This window comes from Pseudochaenichthys georgianus, chromosome 22, assembly GCF_902827115.2.
Source record: "Pseudochaenichthys georgianus chromosome 22, fPseGeo1.2, whole genome shotgun sequence".
NCBI lineage: Eukaryota > Metazoa > Chordata > Actinopteri > Perciformes > Channichthyidae > Pseudochaenichthys > Pseudochaenichthys georgianus.
In genome coordinates, this window is record NC_047524.1 from 13,021,535 (window position 1) to 13,041,861 (window position 20,327).

Genomic DNA, 20,327 nt, shown 5'->3' on the forward strand with positions numbered 1-20,327 from the left:
TATTTTTTAGATTTCAAAAGGTCACTTTTTCCAGGTCCTGGCCTTAAAAGAAAAAGGTACCCATGCTGGTTTCGAACCTCGACAAGCATCAGATCTAGTAGGAATAAACCTTATAAAAGGTGGTATTTCAGTTGTAGTTTGCAAGCATCTTTCATGTGGGTGCAGTTTCCTAATTTTTATTTTGGAATCTGCTTATGTATTGCTAAGTATTACTAGTTTTCAGTACTCTATTTGAATGTATTTCTTCTATATTATTTAATTTTATTTATGCCACACCTTCTCTTTGTGGTGTCCTTAATACAATTATTATTAGTATTATTCATATATTTCTTTAAGCTCTTTCCTTCAAAAGTAACCATACTATGTATAGGAATCTACTTAATCAATCAATGTTTATTTATATAGCCCAATATCACAAATGTTATATTTGTCTCAGTGGACTTCCCAGTTTGTACAAAATATCAGTATGACAATATGACACCCTCTGTCCTTAGACCCTCACATCGTACAAGGAAAAACTTCCAGAGAAAACCCACAGTTTAAAGGGAAAATGGGAGAAACCTCAGGGAGAGCAACAGAGGAGGGATCCCTTTCCCAGGACGGACAGACGTGCAATAGATGCCGCGTGTAAATCGAAAAGATAATATGTTTACAACATAGGTAGACCTAGACTTAAAACCCAACACAACCTTGAACAACTATTTTCTATAACTGTTATTCATATTATTGTATTTATGGAGCCGTCAAAGATGTATCCGTGTCTTCCAGGTGTTTCCCCTGTTTCAGTTTGGCTTGGCTGAAGTCCTCTCTCACTTTCCGCAGCAGATCGGGGGAGCATACTACATCCACAGCTGTCATAGCCAGGGCTTTGGCAGTCCTCAGGGTGTACAACTGGGCCTTTTTAGCTCCTGGCACATAGAAAAAGAGAGTACAAAATAAATAAAAAAGTAAATAGAAACTAAAGAGACAAACCAAGTGACCTGGAAAACCATCTGATTGAATCAAAGAGAGAACATCTGCTCACAATATACAAATGCTGCCTTACCTGCTGCTACAGCGTACTCCTCAGTGTGGTTTAGCGCATCGGTGCAGATGTAGAAGAAAGGATGGATACCGGGGACTACGTATGATACGTTGCCAAAGTCTGTAGAACCTGCCAGATAATTATAAATACCCTTCAATAATTATGCTTTGTTCATTCAATTCAATAGAACACCTACGGTATTTAAAGTTTTCCTGCACAAACCAGGATAAAAAGCAATAATTATGTATGATTCATGTTTTTTTTTCTTCACATACCAGAAAAATTGTTTGGCTGCTCTGGAAACTGAATCCCCAAAGCTTCTCCGTTATTTTTATACAGGTTTGCTAGCGTGGCAATAGGCAGAATGTTATAGTAGGAATTGTATGGGTAGTTTATCTCCACCTGAAGAAAACACAAGTATTCCTTCATTTAAAAAATATGACATTTAACAATAGAGATTACTCTCACACATCAACAAATATGGCACTCCGTGCATGCTCTCTAATCTCAGTTTAACTTCCCTGAAGCAAGTGCAGACGTAGGAGAAAAGCCGCCTGAAGATAACGGTGAATTATGTAAGAGTCAAACAAAACTTGGGAGTATTAAAACAGGAATATGTTAAAAATGGCAATATTATATAACAGCAGTCAACTCCAACGTTGCATTTCTAAGATATGTTAAAACACACTGTTTGTGCTTACATCTGCGCCCGAGGGAAGCTAGAGGAAGTCGAATTTTTTAGGTAAGCTTACTTGGCAGCCGGTGGCAATAGCAGCTGCCCTGAAGCAAGCCTCAGCCTTGGCCTTCAGGTCAAAAAGATCCTTCACCAGCGGCGTGCGCAGATAATACTCCAACTCGGTGTAGGCAGGGATAATGTTGGGCTTCTCCCCTCCATGTTTGATGATGCCTGGAGAAAAAATGACATGAGGAAGCATAAGAAGGGATGAATCCGTCACACCTGCAGTATTTGTTTATCACAGCAATTATTTTAAGCACTTTCTATTTTGTTGTTGATATATTGAGTTTATTTTATTTGAAGATATGTGGGCTAGCTCTTGACAAAATGGAGGAATTATGGAAGGCGTGATTTGACAAATTTGTGTCATGACATCATCTGAGAATATTGCTGAAACATTTTTAAATACTTGGAAAATTGCCTCACATAGATACCCTCTGGTTGCTATATTTACATTAAATGTCTGTGCAACTTCACTGTCATATGAAGACAACACACAGCGGCATAAGTTTGAAAAGGTTAATTTATAACAAGTAATTCAATCACGTCACTGACCTCATCATGCAATTTTGTTGATACATTTTATCTTTCTTACCACATGAAGAACTTCTCATGTAAATGGTAGTAAAATGACTTTGAGGGGAGACTGTTTTTAATAAACTTTAAAGCCCAGCTGATCACAGATTCTGCCTGTTTCTCACGTGAAGCCTCCACTCTGGTTTGAGTTGCTGTCTGAGTGCAGAGAGGTTGCTGTAGGCCAGCACAGCAGCATCCAGGGCATTCACTCCCTCCCAAGGGTACGCAGAAGCATGAGACGCTTTCCCATAGTACTTCACCATCACCCTGTGTCACATCAATAAAATGCTTTAATAGATATCTGAAATATACAACAGAGGTTAACATCCACAGAGAAGGTTGTGAACTTATAAAAGCTGTGAACTCACTCAGCGAGAGCGACACCGGGCAAGAATGGAGCATCTTGCTGAGCGGGGTGAGCCATGAAGACCAGGTCCATGTCAGCGAATGCACCTGCCTTGATCAGGTCAATCTTTCCTCCTTGCGCCTCCTCCGCAGGAGTTCCCAATACTGTTATCTGGGTAAAAGGTTTTTTGTTCAGTCTATTGACATCATCATATAAACACTTTTTACAAATAAAAAGTATTATGATGCTTAGTTGTCATATATCTCTCTATTATCTGAATTTTCTTGTGTGCTATGTTAAAGTGAAAATGTTGATTTATTTTTCGATTTTATGGAATTTTTGTGGAATTTATAGATATGTCATTGGTGGTGTTGAAGCACTAGGTCAAGAAATGTGGCCCTTGTTAAGTCTCAGATGTTGGAATAAAGCCTATCCCCTTGCTATATTTGTCAAAAGGCCAACAGTTCTTTACTTCTGAAAATGTGAAGAGCAGTTGACTCATAGAACTGTGGAGACAGGGCCGGCCCTTGGCACTGGCGAACTAGGCGGTCGCCTGGGCCCCAGATCTGGAGGGGCGCTGCGCTGGGAGAAAAATAATTAAATTTAAAGCGTTTGACACCGTTGATCATCGCATCTTAAAGCAGAGGCTACTCAGTATTGGCATATCCAGCCTTGCAGTGGGGTGGTTTGTGAACTACCTCTCTGAAAGGTCCCAATGTGTTCATTTTGATGGACTGTCTTCTGAGTGGTTAAACATTTCTAATGGTGTACAAGGTTCTGTTTTAGGACCACTTTTATTCTCCATATATATTAACAGCGTAGGTGATAATGTGGATGAAGCTACTTTACATTTTTATGCGGATGATACCGTGATGTACTGTGCAGGTCCCACCATTAAGGAGGCTGTTGTTAAATTACAGGCTGTTTTTAACACTATTCAGACTCAGCTCTCTGAATTAAAACTTCTTTTAAATGTGGATAAAACCAAGTTAATGCTCTTTTCAAAAGCAAAAAAGACACCAGAGCCTGTTTTAGATATTGTAACTATGCAAGGAACAAAACTTGAAGTTGTTGCCTTCTTGTGCTTATCTTTCCCTTCTTGTGCTTATCTTTCTTACAGTGCAGACGCTTTTCTGCTTGCTCCTGCCTCGGCTTACTTTTTATGCTGATTTTCCTATTCTTATTCTCTGAAAACTTCGAGCAGCGGCTCCTGGACATTAACCTATCACTGGGACAGTTCATCTTCGTAAATAGACGGAGGTTTTCAGCCATATTTCATCATTTTTACGACGACCCCTGTCTTACAGTAGCATGGCCTAGCAACAGCTAAAGCCTGGTAGGCTACTGCATGCTATTTAGCTTAAGCTGGTTGGTAGAAAAATGCCTCCGTTCTCTACAGATGACTTCCACAAACTTCTACAGAAGATAGCTGTGCTGGAAATGAAAATGCAACGGTTGGAAGTTAACGTGGAAGTGAATGGACTATGTTGTGGGAATGACACCACTTTACCAGTGTTGCAAAATAATGGAAAAGGGTATGCTAACTCACAGCTAGTTAGCAGCTACAAGGATTCCAAGGAACAGGAGGGCTGTGTACCGGGTAATAAATCTACAAGTGGTAGTCCTCCCTGGAACTCTCTGGGTGCAAGGCCGAAGAGTAAATCATTTCCATGGGATTTGGGAGGACGGATAACAGGCAGAGCCCAACACTCTGAAATATGTGATGCGACCGGCTGGCCTGCATTGTTATCACCCAGGGAGAGCGCCTCTTCAACCCCTAAACAGCAGTGGACAGCTGCTAAAGGGAGAATTACAAAAAATCCTCCTAAACCACCAAGTGTGCCAATCCAGAACAGATACGCTCCGCTGACCGAGAGCCGGAGATCTCTTTCTGATGACCTGGATAACCCGTCCTCTTCACACAGCAGGGTAAGGACCAATAGCTACTCCAAAAGTAAAAGGCTAGAGGGAAAGCTAACGACTGGGCCTGAAACTCTGATTGTGGGTGACTCTGCTGTAAGAGATGTAAAAGGTCTGTGTAGTAAGAACAACACCAAAGTACTCTGTTTTCCCAAGGATACGGTCTCTGACTTGGCTGAGAAGATCCTGCATATTGGGGCTGAACATCCGACTGTGAAGAATGTGGTACTGCACATTGGAACAAATTATGTTGTGAAACAACAGTCAGAAGTGCTGAAAGAAGACTTTAAATGTCTGTTGGAAACTGTCAGCTCTCTAAATGCAGAGGTGTTCATCAGTGGCCCTCTACCGCCAGTCAGAAGAGGAGTGGAGAGATTCAGCAGATTGTTTGCACTGAACACCTGGCTTTCAACTGCCTGTACTGACCATTCTGTACATTTTATTGACAATTTTAACTTTTTCTGGGACCGCAGACATCTTTTCAAGGCAAATGGAGTTTGCCTGAACAAGTCAGGAGTGAAATTGTTTATCTCTAACATATTCAACTGCCTGCGTCATCAATCTGTTCCCTCTGCCAAGGACAAGCGGAATCAAAACAGGAGATAGACACATCGCGCAGAAAACCCTGAAGAAGTATCACTGCACCCGCCTGAGGAATGTTCTGATTATGGGAGACCTATGAAACACACGGAGGAGTCCCCACCGCCCGTCACACCCCCCCCCCCCCTGTCAACGCCTTTGAGGATACTCCGTTCACCCTTTCACCCTCGCCCACCATCCTGGAGATCGTTGAACACATGAAGGAGATACAGAGGGCTGGCACCGATTCCTTCCTGGATTTCAAAGACCAAACTAAGGCGATACGCAGGGCTGGCAGCATGTCCTTTACCCCCGCCCCTCAATGACGCCCACCAAAATCACCGAAGCAGAGATGCGCACCATCTCCCCCGGCTTCATCACCATGCCTACCACAATCATCCAAACCAAAACAATACAAGGAAGATGGAAGCAGATTTCCAAACCCCCCTTCCTACAGTGTAGCCCTCACCCTGCCCTCCTATGATGAGAGGAGCAGGGTGGTGGGTCCTCCCTCCCCTTCAAAGCCTGATAGGGATGTGTGTGTACAAAACACTGCAAACTGATATCTGCTGGGTCCAGGCTCAAGGGCGTATGGCACTCTCAACTCTTTCCAGGACATGCCGGGGCCCTGCCTGCCAGTAGCTTTGCCGATATCTGTGTTGATAGGTAATAGATTAAGAGCGGTGAATCATCTTAGATACAGGAAGCGCTCAAACGTTTGTGTAAGTTTATCTAATTTAGCAGTGATTCCATATCAGCCACAGCTTGTTACAAAAAACATGACTGATAGTGTGTTTAACGAACTTAAACTAGCTTTATTAAATGTCAGGTCTTTGGCAGAAAAAACATTTTTAATCAATGATTTTATCACCGAGCACAATCTTGATTTTATGTTTTTAACAGAAACTTGGATTGAACAAAATAACAGTGCAGCTGTTCTTATCGAATCAACCCCTCCCAACTTTAGTTTTATGACTCAGGAAAGAATGCATAAGAAAGGGGGTGGAGTTGCTATTCTGTTCAATGATTCCCTTCAATGCAGGAAGACATCGTATGGAAACTTTGATTCTTTTGAATATGTGGCCCTTCAGCTGAAATGCTCCTCTCGAGCTCTGTTCCTAAATATCTATAGACCACCCAAATACTGTGCAAGCTTTTTTGATGACTTTACTGAACTGCTGTCTATAGTGTGTATTGACTTTGACCGTCTAGTCATTGGTGATTTTAACATCCATGTTGACAACCCCCAGGACAGAGGGGCTAAAGAACTGTTTTGTGTTCTTGATAGCTATGGACTGACTCAGCATGTGACGGAGCCCACGCACAATATGGGGCACACTCTGGACTTAATTATCTCAAAGGGTCTGAATATCTCTAAGGTTGTGGTGACTGATGTTGCACTGTCTGACCATTCCTGTGTTTTCTTTGAGAGCTCTATTTCTGTTCACACAAGTGTTCAAAAAGAGGTAACCACAAAGCGATATTTAACTGAAAATACTAGGGAAATGTTTACTCAGAATTTTTCTTCCACACTTGCCTCTGCTAACACCTCAGTAAATGAGCTAGTAGATCATTTTAATTCAACAATTAAAAATGTTATAGATGCCATTGCTCCAATTAAGGTAAAGGAAGTGACTGGGAAGAAAATATCTCCATGGAGAAAGGCCATGACCGTTAAAACAGAAAAAAGAGAATGTCGAAAAGCTGAACGCAGGTGGCGAAAAACAAATCTCCAGGTTCACTTTGACATCTATAAAGAGAGACTTGGCCTTTATAATTTGGAATTGAAAAACGCACGACAATCATTCTTCTCTGACATCATTACCAAAAACAAAAACAACGCACGTGCCTTGTTTGCTACCGTCGATAGACTAACTAACCCCCCAGTGTCAGTAGCCTCTGAATTTCTATCCACCAGGGCGTGCAATGATTTTGCCTCCTTTTTCACTGACAAAATTCAGAAAATCTGACAAGCAGTCAGTGCCTCTGCATCAGGAACAGCCAATGTGTTGTCTCTGTGTCCACTTAACATCAATTCAGACATCATGACACAATTCCATCAGATTAATGATAAAAACCTAGAGGACATTATACAACTTCTGAAAATCCTCCTCCTGCTGCCTTGATATTATTCCAACAGGATTTTGCAAAGATGTTTTGCCCTGCATGGCCTCAGAACTACTTCATATAGTAAACAAATCTCTTCACTCAGGTATTTTTCCACAGGCCCTGAAAACTGCAGTCATTAAACCGCTCTTAAAAAAGAATAATCTAGATGCTTCAGTAATGAACAATTACAGGCCCATATCAAACCTGCCATTTCTAGGTAAAATCATTGAAAAAGTTGTTTTTCAACAGTTGAGTAATTTCTTGCATTTAAATAGTTGTTTCGATGTGTTCCAGTCAGGCTTTCGTCCAAACCACAGCACTGAGACTGCTCTTGTAAAGGTCTTTAACGACATCCACTTAAACACAGACAGTGGCAGAACTTCAGTGTTAGTATTATTAGATCTCAGTGCTGCGTTTGACACTGTTGACCACAGCATATTACTAGACCGACTGGACAACTGGGTGGGACTTTCGGAAACAGTTCTAAATTGGTTTGAATCCTACTTAAAGGACAGAAACAACTTTGTTTCTATAGGTAAATACACATCTGAGTTGACAAATATGACATGTGGGGTTCCTCAAGGCTCCATCTTGGGGCCTCTTCTCTTTAACATCTACATGCTACCACTGGCTCAGATAATGAAGAACAACAAAATAAGTTACCATAGCTATGCAGATGACACACAAATGTACGTAACAATTTCACCAGGAGACTATGCTCCAATTCAAACACTGAGTAAGTGCATTGAACAAATCAATGACTGGATGTGTCAGAACTTTCTCCAATTAAACAAAGATAAAACTGAGGTAATGGTTTTTGGAGCCAAGGCAGAACGTTTAAAAGTTAGCGCTGAGCTTCAGTCTGCAATGTTCAAACCAACAGATAAAACCAGAAATCTAGATGTAGTCATTGACTCTGACCTGAGTTTCAACAGTCACATTAAAACAGTTACTAAATCAGCCTACTATCACCTAAAGAATATATCTAGGATTAAAAAAGACTAATGTCACAGCAGGATTTGGAAAAACTTGTCCATGCCTTTATCTTCAGTAGACTCGACTACTGCAATGGTGTCTTCACAGGTCTCACTAAAAAATCTATTAGAAAGCTGCAGCTGATTCAGAACGCCGCTGCTCGAGTCCTCACTAACACTAAGAAAGTGGATCACATCACTCCTGTTCTGAAGTCTTTACACTGGCTTCCTGTGTGTCAAAGAATAGATTTCAAAATATTGCTGCTGGTTTATAAAGCACTGAATGGTTTAGGCCCAACATACATTACTGACCTCCTGCTAAATGATGAACCATCCAGATCTCTCAGGTCTTCAGGGACTGGTCAGCTTTCTGTCCCCAGAGTCAGAACTAAACATGGTAAAGCAGCGTTCAGTTATTATGCTCCAAATATCTGGAACAAACTCCCAGAAACCTGCAGGTCCGCTGCAACTCTTACTACTTTTAAATCCAGGCTGAAGACTTTTCTTTTTGTCGCTGCTTTTAATTGAACTATTCATATTTTAGACTGCACTGTAACTTTTATCCATGTATTTTTCCTTAATGTTTATTTTATTAGCTTTTCTTTTTGTCTTTCATTTTTTTTTGTGAAGCACTTTGAATTGCCTTGCGTTGAAAAGTGCTATACAAATAAACTTGCCTTGCCTTGCCTTGCCTTTCCTTGCCTTGCTTTGTTACAAATACCTTGGTATCTGGCTTGATGATTGTCTCTCTTTTAAACTTCATGTCAATAACCTCCTAAAAAAACTGAGGGTTAGGCTAGGGTTCTTTTTCAGAAACAAGTCCTGTTTCTCGCTTGAGGCCAGGAAAAGGCTAGTCACTGTGACCTTTTTACCTGTGCTGGACTATGGGGATCTGGTCTATATGAATGCACCTGCTAATTGCCTGGTCAAGTTAGATGCTGCGTATCACAGTGCACTGAGATTTGTGACAAACTGTAAAGCATTAACCCATCACTGTACCCTGTATGCAAGGGCTGGTTTGCTTTCACTAACTGTACGGAGGCTCAGTCACTGGTACATTTTTATATACAAAGCCATGTTAGGGAAACTTCCATCTTATATCTGCTCCCTGATCTCTCGGAGAATTGTAAGTGGCTACTGCCTGAGATCGAATGCTGTGGTTTTATTAAATGTGCCAACTGCTAGGACTGTCTTAGGGAAGACAGCTTTTAGATGCGCAGCTCCTCTGTCTTGGAATAGTCTGCAAATTAAATGGAAACTGAACAATCTGGTGCCACTAAATGTTTTTAAAGCCAAAGTGCGAGGGAGCCGCCGAGCGAGCAAGAGAGAGAGAGAGAGAGGGCGCGGTACCTCGGTACCGCGGATTGTTGTTGGATTGAGGCTGATAACTACAGCTCAACGAGGTAAAGGACTCTGAGTGTTTAACTTTAGATAGTTCACTTTAGTCTAAGTTATCTCAGTGGGTCTCAAACGGTTTGGTCACAATTTATTAGGGCTGTCCCGAATACCATTTTTCGGGCTCCGGATATTCGGTAGTAATCAGCAGCGAATATTCGAATATTCGGTGCGGAAAGATTTTTTTTGACAACATGCTGTTAAGCAGAAGTGCAGAAAGAGCATACTATTACGATTTATATTTATTTATTGTCTCAGTACTCGCAGACATTAAAACTAAATGTGTCCTCTGCATTTAACCGAGCCGCAGTGCAGCGCCCGGGGACCAAATCTGGTTCCAAATTACGTTTTACAACCTGAAGAAACAAAACACATTTATGTTATAACAACAATGCTTTTAATAACATAGCCGTAACAGTAGGCCTAACAATGTAATACTTGTAGTCTAGTGGGTAGAATTAGTGTTTATTTACCCTAAAAATCGAGTTTCACTCTTTTTACACCTTTCACTATATCTCAGCCATTATTGCAGATAACTGAACAAATAAGGTATCCAGATCCATGTTTTGAGGGTCAAGGAACACAATAAAACTATTCTTAAAGTGATCACATGTGTCTGTGGCATGCTATTATGCTAATTAGTGCCGCCATTACAATAAAATAGCATTTTAGTCTTGTACCAAGAACGATGTATTTTGCACCGACAGAGAAATATTCTTATAATCAGTGTTTCCTAAGTGTAAAAAGTATGTAGAAAATGATGAGCTATGTTAAAATGTTGTCTGGATGTCCCACATGTATTTTTTATGCAAATTAGTGTCACAATTGCCAACAACGGAATGTTCACACTATCTCAGCTATTATTGCAGATACATGGACAAATAATGTGTCTAGACCCATGTTTTGATGGTCAAAGATCACAATAAAACTATTCCCAAAGTAATCAGATGTATCTGTGGCATGCTATGCAAATTTAGAGACGCCAATATTGCAGTAGAGTAAGTGAATACATAGGGTGTCCAGACAGATGCTGTGTATTTAACCAATATTTATTTGTTTTGTACTAGCCTACAGTAAGGGTCAAACATCATAATATAAGTATTGATGTGACTACTCTTTCCCATTCCAGATAAGCAGTCAAGGTTTGGCTCTCCACTATCTGATTAATACTCAATTTGAATCATCGTTTTCAATGCTATCATCAGAGTCAAATTCCTCTTCGTCTTCCTGTTCACGCTCTGCCGTGTCCAGGAGATCAACCAGGGAGGTTGGCAGGACAGGACCACAGGACCACACCGGTCTCAACACTCCATCAGTCCTCATCCATCCCTGCTCCTCATCATAGGGGTTTGGTTTTTCTAAAATTGATTCATCAGCTCGCTTGTATAGAGCGACGCGATGGTTCACACGTTGGACGTGCGGCTTCAGAGCATCATAGCATGGAGGAAGGCGAGCCAGGTCAACCTTAGACTTGGCAGTGAGTTTATCGTCCTGCCCCACCATTTTGCGCAGCAACTTGGCACGGACTACGTCCACTGAAGACTCACGACTCTCTCCATATATCAGACAGGTGAATTGCTCCAACTGCTTCAGCACCTCAGGCTTGACATTCCAGTTGTCGCCCAGTTGACTGAACGCCCTGTGAAACTTCGGGTTCTTCTCCAGCTTTTTCAAGGGCCCCACCTTCCCCTTCCCTTTGAAGGCACTGGGGCAGTCTTCTCCGCTGAACACATGGAATCCAAGAAGTGTGGCACAGTAGTCTTCTCCCAGGTATTCTGCGAGCTCAGAGAGGTTGAGAAGTTGTCTATGTTTCCCTGACCCCCTATCCAGGTATATAGTCAGCCTGATGGCACGAGCGTGGTAAAGAAGAATCACAAATATATCTGTGTCAGGTGTTCAGACTACAGCATTCTTGTACCCAGGGGCAGCAGCATGATGAAGGAGTACCACCCTTGTATCAGTCTCTTCCTGGTTGCTGTAGATAGTGGGGAGCTCCCGTACCTCAACCTGATACACAATGGGACATTGCACTTTGATCAACAATGACAGAGACTAGACACAAATCACAGATAATCACTGAGAGTATAATTAAACCATCAATCACTTTTAATATGGGCTTTCAATTTACCTTGCCATTTGAGGAGAGAAGTTGATGGGCTCTCCCTTCCACGACCAGCACTGCCATCTCTGTTCTCTCCAGCCTCGAAGCTGCCTGTTGATCACGCCGTACACGCAGCAGGAGCTGGCAGAGGTGCTTTTTGTTGTCATCATTTGTGAGAAACATCTTGAAGTCATATGGCTTCCTGGTTGCTGGTCCAGCCAAAATGATCTTCTCTGAACTGCCACGTCTCAAGCTCTCCTGTGCTTTGATAGATCCTGGATGGTAACTGTCAGTCGAGAACAAAAAGTGCTTTTTGGCCATCATCTGATCAAGCAATTGTGGGCATATCTCCCCACAGGGTGGAGGAAGGTTGGTGAGGACATGGAGCATAGCCATGCCATCCTGGATGAACAGGGCATCCTTAGGGTATGGCAGATCCTTTGGGGTGGTGTCCGCCAGAATGTAAAGAAAGGGTCCAATCATAACCACATGACGGACAAATGTATCTGGCCAACACCAGATGATGGGTAGGGCTTTCATACAGACACCAAGATCAAATGTATTCAGGACCCACCTCTGATCCACCTGATCAGTGGCTAGCTCAGAACGCTTCAGTAGCTCACGAACAACTGTATTGTCAGTGATTGGTTGATGGATGGGCGTGCCGTGAAGTAGTCCACTGTTGATTTTCTGAGTGGAGGAGTACCAGTTGCAGAGGTGAAGCCCCCTAGTCCAGGCACGGGCTGCGGTCCATTGCTTCCGATGTACCTGATAAAGAGCCAGCTGTAGTACACTTGCATCTCAGTTGCATAGACTGTGTCATTCTCTGCTGGCGGTGTGAATGATGAGCCATCATTAAACTTTGGGTCGGCTTACACTCTCGGAACCACAGACAAGTACAAAAACATTGCTCTCCTACTCCGCCAGAATATTCTGCAGGCTTTCAGAGGGTCCAAAGACCTACAGTGGCCGCCAACAGCTGACGACATGGAGCTCACTCCTGAAAACCTCCTACCCACAGACCTCGTCCGGTTTCTCAGCATGGTTATGGCTGGCAAGGAAGACATGGAGACGAATGAAAAGATGAAGCGCCTGGTATTCTCCATTGGGCAAGAACTGTGCCGTGCAGTGTCAGAGGGAGAATGGAAGTTACCAAAACACATTCTACTCTGTGTGACTGTCAGGCACTTGTTCAGAAGCAAGTTGCTCACCACAATATTACACAGGCCTGGCCACTCTGAGAGCTACGGATTTGGTTTGGATTTGGAAACTGCCCTGGCAAAGGTCCTGGACAAAGTCTCATCCTATCGGACACCCGCAATTGTCATAGGAGATTGAAACATGGTATTCCACTGCGAGTGGGACAATTTGAATAAAACCACGCCCAGTGTGCACGGCAGCAACATTGTCAACAGTGCTGGGGGAATCATGGTCCAGGAGGTCAAGCCTGGGTTTGAGAGCAACAAGGTCCGAATGCTACCCGTCATCGACAAGTCGCAACAGCGTAGCCTGAAAGTCAACACACCAGAAACACTCCCACCCTTGCATTTCACTCGCGCCGACCCAAAGTTTAATGATGGCTCATCATTCACACCGCCAGCAGAGAATGACACAGTCTATGCAACTGAGATGCAAGTGTACTACAGCTGGCTCTTTATCAGGTACATCGGAAGCAATGAACAGCAGCCCGTGCCTGGACTAGGGGGCTTCACCTCTGCAACTGGTACTCCTCCACTCAGAAAATCAACAGTGGACTACTTCACGGCACGCCCATCCATCAACCAATCACTGACAATACAGTTGTTCGTGAGCTACTGAAGCGTTCTGAGCTAGCCACTGATCAGGTGGATCAGAGGTGGGTCCTGAATACATTTGATCTTGGTGTCTGTATGAAAGCCCTACCCATCATCTGGTGTTGGCCAGATACATTTGTCCGTCATGTGGTTATGATTGGACCCTTTCTTTACATTCTGGCGGACACCACCCCAAAGGATCTGCCATACCCTAAGGATGCCCTGTTCATCCAGGATGGCATGGCTCTGCTCCATGTCCTCACCAACCTTCCTCCACCCTGTGGGGAGATATGCCCACAATTGCTTGATCAGATGATGGCCAAAAAGCACTTTTTGTTCTCGACTGACAGTTGCCATCCAGGATCTATCAAAGCAGGAGAGCTTGAGACGTGGCAGTTCAGAGAAGATCATTTTGGCTGGACCAGCAACCAGGAAGCCATATGACTTCAAGATGTTTCTCACAAATGATGACAACAAAAAGCAACTCTGCCAGCTCCTGCTGCGAGTATGGAGCGATCAACAGGCAGCTTCAAGGCTGGAGAGAACAGAAATGGCAGGGCTGGTCGTGGAAGGGAGAGCCCATCAACTTCTCTCCTCAAATGGCAAGGTAAATTGAAAGCCCATATTAAAAGTGATTGATGGTTTAATTATACTCTCAGTGATTATCTGTGATTTGTGTCTAGTCTCTGTCATTGTTGATCAAAGTGCAATGTCCCATTGTGTATCAGGTTGAGGTACGTGAGCTCCCCACTATCTACAGCAACCAGGAAGAGACTGATACAAGGGTGGTACTCTACCTTCATCATGCTGCTGTCCTTGGGTACAAGAATGCTGTAGTCTGAACACCTGACACAGATATCTTTGTGATTCTTCTTTACCACGCTCGTGCCATCAGGCTGAATATATACCTGGATACGGGGTCAGGGAAACATAGACAACTTCTCAACCTCTCTGAGCTCGCAGAATCCCTGGGAGAAGACTACTGTGCCACACTTCTTGGATTCCATGTGTTCAGCGGAGAAGACTGCCCCAGTGCCTTCAAAGGGAAGGGGAAGGTGGGGCCCTTGAAAAAGCTGGAGAAGAACCCGAAGTTTCACAGGGCGTTCAGTCAACTGGGCGACAACTGGAATGTCAAGCCTGAGGTGCTGAAGCAGTTGGAGCAATTCACCTGTCTGATATATGGAGAGAGTCGTGAGTCTTCAGTGGACGTAGTCCGTGCCAAGTTGCTGCGCAAAATGGTGGAGCAGGACGATAAACTCACTGCCAAGTCTAAGGTTGACCTGGCTCGCCTTCCTCCATGCTATGATGCTCTGAAGCCGCACGTCCAACGTGTGAACCATCGCGTCGCTCTATACAAGCGAGCTGATGAATCAATTTTAGAAAAACCAAACCCCTATGATGAGGAGCAGGGATGGATGAGGATTGATGGAGTGTTGAGACCGGTGTGGTCCTGTCCTGCCAACCTCCCTGGTTGATCTCCTGGACACGGCAGAGCGTGAACAGGAAGACGAAGAGGAAGAGGAATTTGACTCTGATGATAGCATTGAAAACGATGATTCAAATTGAGTATTAATCAGATAGTGGAGAGCCAAACCTTGACTGCTTATCTGGAATGGGAAAGAGTAGTCACATCAATACTTATATTATGATGTTTGACCCTTGCTGTAGGCTAGTACAAAACAAATAAATATTGGTTAACACACAGCATCTGTCTGGACACCCTATGTGTTCACTTACTCTACTGCAATATTGGCGTCTCTAAATTTGCATAGCATGCCACAGATACATCTGATCACTTTGGGAATAGTTTTATTGTGATCTTTGACCATCAAAACATGGGTCTAGACACATTATTTGTCCATGTATCTGCAATAATAGCTGAGATAGAGTGAAAAGTGTGAACATTCCGTTGTTGGCAATTGTGACACTAATTTGCATAAAAAATACATGTGGGACATCCAGACAACATTTTAACATAGCTCATCATTTTCTACATACTTTTTACACTTAGGAAACACTGATTATAAGAATATTTCTCTGTCGGTGCAAAATACATCGTTCTTGGTACAAGACTAAAATGCTATTTTATTGTAATGGCGGCACTAATTAGCATAATAGCATGCCACAGACACATGTGATCACTTTAAGAATAGTTTTATTGTGTTCCTTGACCCTCAAAACATGGATCTGGATACCTTATTTGTTCAGTTATCTGCAATAATGGCTGAGATATAGTGAAAGGTGTAAAAAGAGTGAAACTCGATTTTTAGGGTAAATAAACACTAATTTGGGAAAAAAATATACGTGGGACAATTTTTCAACTTTTTAACATAGCTAATCGTTTTCTACACGATTTTTTCACTCTAGAAAATCTGATTAAAAGTATATTTCAGGGGGGTGCATGATACCCCCTTCTACCCACCCAACTATTGTTACCGATACAGTAAACAGTAGTTAAATAAATGAAGAACGAAAAATAAATGAACGAACTGTATGCCAATAATTGCCTTAGTCCCAGATGTTCCCACATTGCTCCTATTATTTTCACTATTCGGATCAAATTGAAAAACTAATATAAAAAAACTATTCGGTTGCTTGCTTGCAACTATTTTCCAAGCAAAGTGAGTGCACGATTTTATCATGTGTAACGTTAATGTTTAAACGGCGGATAAAGCAGCTTCATCATGGCAACTTGACAACAGCTAAGCTAAGCTAAGCTAGGCTAGTACTTACAGCATCCGGTGACTTTTCAGAGTTGTTGTGCCACCGTGGTAGGCCAGTTTCTTGTCGCATATTTGGCACACTGCCTTCTTCTTACCATCGTCCAATTTAAAATGGTCCCACACAGCTGAAGTCTTCGGCATTTTGTGTTCAGGTGTGTGAAACGAGGTGAAGCGAGGTGAAGCGTGCCGTTTGCGTTCGTGACTGTGAGTGAACGCGATGTCAGGAGCACAGGCTGAGATTGTATATATTTCCGCATTTTAACAGTGCAATTCAAAAGTATAAATATAGTATAAGAATATGGAAATTCTCCTTTATTGATAGCATACATTTAGGAACAAATTTGAATTGAAAATAAATAAAAAAACGAATATCCGAATAATGAAATTAAAACCCGAATAGTTGACCAACGAACGAATATTCGAATAGTCGAATATTCGGGTACAGCCCTACAATTTATGTAAACAAATATTTCCAAGGCACACCTTTATAATTATTAGGATAAATAAAAACAGGTTTGAAATCATTCCAATGTATAGGACAGTAACCAAACATATCGTTTAAAACTGGAGATATTAAACAATGTGCATTACTAAATAAATGTTAACTAGGTAAAATAAGATGAAGATGAATGAACAACAAAAATAAAATACTTTACATTTATTTATTATTGGCTATGGGTTATTGGTTATGTTCACATACTTATTTGATTATTAAAATGTAAACCGATTTTCATATGGGTGTTTTAGAGTTGTACCCCCTAGATCTAGTCTCTAGTATTTGTGTGCTTAAAGTGCACCAGATTGAAGCATCTTACTTTAAAATGTTGAAAAAAATGTGACGTCCACCCGCCAATTAAAACATGTTCATACAATAATGAATACATTTGAAACCTTCTTTATGTATATAACCAACATGTCAAAACGTTTCAGTTTTTGTAGTGTATTGGTCTTTTGTAGAGATTTTTTATTTATTCTTTATATATTCTATTGTGTATTGCTTGGAGGGGGGGGGGCACCAAATCATAATCTCGCCTAGGGCAACAAAATGTCTAGGGCCGGCCCTGTGTGGAGAGTCAAAGTTATCAAAAATAGTGAGCTGTCATAGTTTGCCTTCTTATTTGAACCTAACCTGAATGGTTACCTTAACTGGTTGAAGGAGTTCACTCTGGTTCTCTAAAGCAGCTTTCAGCCCCAGAGCGGCTGCAGCTCCCACCTCCGCTATCAGGTTGTGCCCGCAAGCGTGTCCGATACCCGGAAGCGCGTCGTACTCGCAGAGGAAGCCCACGTTCAGTGCTCCCTCGCGGCCACCGACCGGATCCCAGACGGCCCGGAATGCGGTGGGTAGTTTGTAGTGACTGTCGACCGTCCATGTTTTGTCCCGAGAGAAGAAGCGGACCAGCCTGTCGTGCGCCTGTGTCTCGTTTCCGGCGAGTTCGGGGTTGCTCCAAATGTCCCGACTTAAACTGTGCAGCTCGTCTTTCTGTGCATCAATGCACTGCTGCAGCGCGTGCTTCATCTGCTGCTGCTGCTGCGCCATTTGTGCGGACAGTAACGGGGCACAGTCATACAAAACCGGGTGATTTGCTACAGCGATAATTAGTTTCTCCTTGATTGGCTACGGCTTGAGCTGTCAGATTTTCCGAAACGGGATTTGATTGGCTGGCGCTGGCTACGATTTCGCTCCGGGTCATTCTAAATTCACCCTACCTGTGAGTCTGGAGTTATACAGCTAGAGTTAGAAATTCTAAGAATTATGTTCAAAGTTCAACATCATTAACTAAATCTTGCCCACACTAATGCAGTCTAAACTAGTTCTACAGTCAGCAATGAAACAAGTATTCAGTTCCTTAATATGGAGCAATACACATTTTAAATGGCATTGCTTCTTAACATTAATTATTGCATCATAACCTAAGTGTCACTATGTTGGAGCTGGTTAACCTTGAGCAAATATAGGTTTAATTGATAACCTAATATAACAAATTAAAGTAACACTACAGAGGGTACCAACAATGGAAATAATATTTAAAAAATGGGTCAAAATTACCCATCTGTTAAGGTTGGTTGTTATGCTAATGGTTGAATTTGAACTATGGGTCAGTGCTGGATTGACCCAGTTGCCTACTGGGTCCCGCGATTAACCCACATTATAAATACTTTTTTCTGTGTAATATTACTCTTTATTGAGTTTGGCTATAGCCATTTTCATTATTTTTGAATCTTGTGAAATGTTATAACAATAGCCTACATGTGGTTTTGTATCTTATCTTTTTAAAGGAAATGTAAGGCTATCAATTCTCTAAATAAAATATATTATTATGCAAGGGAGGTTTGTTTTTGAGTACACAACTTTCTCATCCGTCGTCCTGGAGGTAATGAGTAGAATAAACTTAACAAAATCGTATTTTTCTCCTTTCCCAGATAAAGAAAATTATTATAGCTGGGCTCACCTTACACAAAGCGCTTCCAACCTGCTGATAGTGATCAGTGATGATCCCAGGTAATATATTGTATGTTCAGATACAGTATATGAGATTGGTTCTGTAGATTTTATAAATAGAAATAAAAACTTGTCCTGTGCTTTCTTTAATCTTCATCTCATGCAATACCACCTTCTACCTCTTTAATGCAGTTATGTGGACATAACGTAACCAGAAATAGGGAGTATGTTGCCTTCTCTTTTATTAGCATCTAAATGAGTCTCTTTGAATCTTGCTTGCTATCTGCTGGTCAACATTTCACTCAGTCCATTCTTTTTTCTATTTTTTCTATTTCACTGTATGAAAGTGTTGCTTATTATCGCTTCCATAAAACGGTCTCTAAATATGACATGCTGTTTAATTTAAAACAGTAATCTTGGGTAGGGAATTGGGGAGACAATCAAATCATATTCAAAAAAATGTATTGCCAGCTCCAAAAACATAACCTTAAACACACTAATACATAATCTGTCCCATCTGTCTGTTACCACACTAGAGGGACCCAGAGTGACATACTTAGAAGTAAAAAGCTCCATCTGCACATGGTCCTGCATTTAATAAGCTGAGAAAACCATCAGTATTCTGCTCAATTCAGGTTTTACCTTGAACATCGGCATAGATCGGTAATTGATAGAAAAACCTTCACATGTTTTTTATTATATTCTATAGGTATTTTATTTATCTATTTATTTATTAACTGATTGCCTGTAGCTATATAACCGTACACATGCAGCAGGCAAACAATGCCTTCCCTTGCTCAAGACGGGCCCTGTAGAACAAGGTCAATTAGCGCTGAATGAATAAAGACAAAGCTCCACAGCTGTCACACACCCAGCGAGGGTGAGTGTGTCTGAGTTTGGGAGAGAGCAGGTGTACTTGTATGTGTTTCCTGTCTGTTTTGGAGTTTGAGGTTAATTGGGGTGGGTTGTCAGTCAGGAGGAGACATGTTGAACAGCGCTCTGAAAGCTGACATGTGACATGGCCTGTCTGTCAGCTTACTCTACGCCCCGCCGGTGATGACCGCACTCTCCATTGTGTATCAATTAAGTGACATCGAAGAGAGGCATCCATGTGTCACTACATTGTGTTATTCAGGGATTGCCCCCAAAAGCATGTGTTAAGTTTCATATGATTATACGTGTTTTTGGCATCACGTATTGGATCGTTTATTCTCAAATCATTGAAGCTTTTGAATGTTGAATTTTGAGTATTTTTATTTTTGTAGAAGATAATTGTTTCAAAAAGGAAATATTACACTGATAAACCCACATCAGCTCAGAGGAGAATGAAAATCAACTTCACCAAAGAGTAAAAGCTAATGCAACCACTGAATGATGCAGCTCTCATGTCACTCATGATACATGCGTTAACAAGCGTTCAATATTTCAAGCAACATAGATATTTTTGGATGAGCCACTAGTTATCACACCAAGCCGGAATGATGCATGAGTTGTGATATATGCGTCACAACAGCAGGATGCCCCAAAGGAAGGCTGTTTTGACAGCCGCAATGAATGGATGTCCTCCCGATGACAGCATGTCACCAACAACAGACTTTGCTTGGGTGTGTG

The 20,327-nt window shown here is 42.0% G+C and overlaps 1 protein-coding gene across 1 annotated transcript; it reads right to left on the reverse strand.

The window, feature by feature from the left end:
- Nucleotides 1–92: 92 nt before the first annotated feature.
- On the reverse strand, nt 93–17,991 carry LOC117467399 (peptidase M20 domain-containing protein 2-like). The gene is made up of 8 exons (XM_034110995.2): nt 17,418–17,991; nt 2,705–2,853; nt 2,462–2,603; nt 2,195; nt 1,777–1,931; nt 1,300–1,426; nt 1,046–1,153; nt 93–908 (listed from the first exon to the last, which is right to left on the reverse strand). Exons 1-8 carry the CDS (start codon nt 17,811–17,813, stop codon nt 733–735), a joined length of 1,254 nt encoding a protein of 417 aa, XP_033966886.1. The 5' UTR covers nt 17,814–17,991; the 3' UTR covers nt 93–732.
- Between the last annotated feature and the right edge of the window lie 2,336 nt (nt 17,992–20,327).

Bases quoted from the DNA above. Each gene is read 5' to 3' on its own strand.
- LOC117467399 (XM_034110995.2), bottom strand. From the start codon at position 17,813: ATGGCGCAGCAGCAGCAGCAGATGAAGCACGCGCTGCAGCAGTGCATT. The intron at 2,604-2,704 runs GTGAGTTCACAG...GATGTGACACAG, and splicing joins CCCGGTGTCGCTCTCGCTGA to GGTGATGGTGAAGTACTATG. The intron at 1,427-1,776 runs GTAAGCTTACCT...TGTTTTCTTCAG, and splicing joins CTATTGCCACCGGCTGCCAA to GTGGAGATAAACTACCCATA.